The sequence below is a fragment of the Entamoeba invadens genome (genome assembly GCF_000330505.1).
Source record: "Entamoeba invadens IP1 unplaced genomic scaffold scaff_1105074725249, whole genome shotgun sequence".
Classification (NCBI taxonomy): Eukaryota; Evosea; order Mastigamoebida; family Endamoebidae; genus Entamoeba; species Entamoeba invadens.
The window spans coordinates 128,524-131,417 of NW_004440331.1; the positions used below are offsets into that span (position 1 = coordinate 128,524).

General features: G+C 30.9%; 2 protein-coding genes across 2 annotated transcripts; both read right to left on the reverse strand.

Annotated features, from left to right (window-relative positions):
- EIN_526590 (type A flavoprotein fprA, putative) lies at positions 1 to 895 on the reverse strand (the record flags this gene model as incomplete). Its single annotated transcript, XM_004256337.1, has 1 exon — positions 1 to 895. A coding segment is annotated over one exon (895 nt), but the record flags the coding sequence as incomplete, so codon positions are not given.
- A 998-nt stretch (positions 896 to 1,893) lies between these two features.
- On the reverse strand, positions 1,894 to 2,652 carry EIN_526600 (hypothetical protein; the record flags this gene model as incomplete). Its single annotated transcript, XM_004256338.1, has 1 exon — positions 1,894 to 2,652. One exon carries the CDS (start codon positions 2,650 to 2,652, stop codon positions 1,894 to 1,896), a length of 759 nt encoding a protein of 252 aa, XP_004256386.1.
- Positions 2,653 to 2,894: the final 242 nt, after the last annotated feature.

Sequence of the window (2,894 nt, forward strand, 5' to 3'; positions counted from 1 at the left end):
TGTCGTGGATGGAGACCTCGACACCAACAGACTTGACGCCTTCTGCTATCTTTTCTGCCATGTGTTTTGTGTATCCATAAGCACTGCCATAAGCAATCACAACTTTGTTCTTGAGGACTTGGGGTTGTGCCCATTGTCTGTATCTCTCGATGTTCTCTTTGATGTTTGTTCTCAGAACTGGGCCATGGCTGCAGCAGACTGCCTTGAGTTCCTCGACTGGGAATCCCATCTGTGTCTCTATCAAGTTGATTCCTTTCAAGACGTATGGCTTGAATGGACCAAAGATGCAGTCGAAGTAATGCTTGTACGCCTCATCCATATCAGCAATTCTGTCCATCATCTTGTCGTTGAAGACACGGTCATCAGCACAATGCCCACCAAAGACATCGCATGTGACCAACACTTTGAGCTCTTCGATGACAGTCATCATTGTGTCTGGCCAGTGCAAGAATGGCTGGATGATGAACTTAAGGTGGATGTCTCCCAAGTCGAGTGTCTTTATCTTTGGTGCAGAGAGCGTCTTTGTGTCTTCCTTGATGTGTCCAATGTACTTCACATTATTCAAAGCAGCTGGTGTTGCAATGACAGTGGCTTCAGGATACTTTGCAAGAATGTGGACAAGTGACCCCGAGTGATCTGGTTCGGTGTGGTTGAGGACAATATAGTCGATCTTCCCTTCTTTGCCAATGACATGCTCTATTCGCTCAAGGCACTCCGCAGCAAAGTTCTCTTTGCAAGTCTCGAAGAGGACGTTACCCTTTGCAGTCTGCAAGAGGAATGAGTTGTATGATGTGCCAAATGGTGTTGTCATGATGATATCAAAGACTCTGAGGTCATAATCCATAACACCAACCCAGTGCAACTTTGGAACTACTTCAAGTGGGAGGAATGGCATTTGCGTGATGTGTTTTTCGAGTGCAAATGGGTTGCTTAAATACAAAGCAACTGTGTTGGCGTCGGACGACTTTTTATGATTTTTTCATGCAGTGTTGAGGCATTGCGAAATCCGCCAATTGTTGTGTGTCCAGAGCATCTGGTCAAACAACAACATTTTCAAATCTTACTTGGAAAAACAAACCATACACAATAGTTTGTTTTATTATAAAAGTATTAATACATTTTTTGTTTTCAATTAAAATAAATTTTTTTCATAACAAAACTCGATTTAGTCTTTTTGTGTATCGAATGTAGTCTTTGTTATAATTAAAATAAAAAAAGAGTAGCATCGGCGTTCTTTTTTTATTTTTTTCTATACAAAAAAACTAGCTACAATAATTGCCTTTTAGCCAGGAAAAACAACAAAAACAATTGATCTATTCATGAAATGCCGATTACCATAATTAAATTAAATTATTATAATTTAATTAAAAAATGAAAACGAAAATAAATAATATTTTTTTTTATAATTTAAAGAAAAAAACCATTTTTTTTTTTGTTTTATTACTGAAAATTTACATAAAAAATCGGGTTTTAATTTTTTAATTAAATTAATTAAATTAAATTAATTAATTTGAAAACAGATTTTATAACTATAAATTTAATAACTATTATATAATTATTCGAAATATTTTATTGTTTTGTTAAATTCTAATTTATTTTTTAATTATACCAATTTTTCAAATCAAAAATAAATTAATAAATTCATAATTAAATAAATTATTTTTCAATAAATTAAAATTACATTTTTTCAATCACAAAATAATTCATCTTGGTGTTATTTGATGTTGGCAATTTTAAAATTGTTCAACATATATGTTAAATTTATAAATAAAATCAATCACTTAAAGCAGCCATTTTAGTGTAAAATAATGGTAAGTTAATATACAAAAAGTTTTCAAGAATCTCACTTCCTTTTCCATAAGTTCCCAAATGGTTTAAAAGAATATTTCCAATTCAAAAGTCGTTAATTTCTTTTCCAAAAGAATTGATGTCTTCTTTAGTCAATAGAAGTTTGTTGTGGTAATATATTCTTAAGACTCTCTCCTGTTCCACACATTTACAAGACTTCTTTGGGTATTTAGAATCAAAAAAGAAACCGCACAACCTTAGTACATCCAACAAGAAATTTGATGTAGCATACATTATATTTTTATTGTGTATTCTTTGTATTGTCTTTTTTGACCCTTCCATCTTGTTTTTAGGGTCAGTCATATTATAAACTTTTTCAACTAATTCTTCCACATTAATGTTGTTGTTTTGCAAAGAGATTTGAACCAAACACTGGAGTGGGTTAGTGGCACTTGTCATTTTCTTTGGTATTTTTATTGTAAAGTTTCCAAAAAATCCTAAAAGAGCTAAACAGATTGCCTTTTGAAAACATATCTCATCTTTCATTTTTCTCTCTTTAATTGCATTCAGTGAATTGCCTTTTGCTTTTGGGAAAAGTACATATTTTTTAAATTCTTGAAAACTGTTTCTACAAAATGAAGAATCTTTTTTATTTCGATTATGATTCTCTTTTGACATTTGAAAACCTTTCAAAGACAAATTTTTTGTATCAACTCCACTTAGTTTTAAGACAGTTAAATCTGACTGCATTAACATACGTTCTGCTTGATCCAAACTCATAACACAATAACCAAATTCGAAGGTGTTTGGTGTAAAAAGGTCGTCCATTGATTGGTTTAACTGATTTTGTAAGCTTCTTATCATTTTTTGTATTGACTTCTATTGTATTTTTAGATTTGATTCCTTTACAACAATAATAAATTATAGTTTATATATTTATATTTTTTTTATTTTTCAAAAAAGGAAATAAATGAAAAATGTCAATAAATATATTATATAAAAATTTATTAATTTGTATTGTGTATTAGTATTGGTATAATTAATATTACATTAATTAAGAACCACCACATTTAATATGAAATGTTTATTTATATACTCAAAATCTT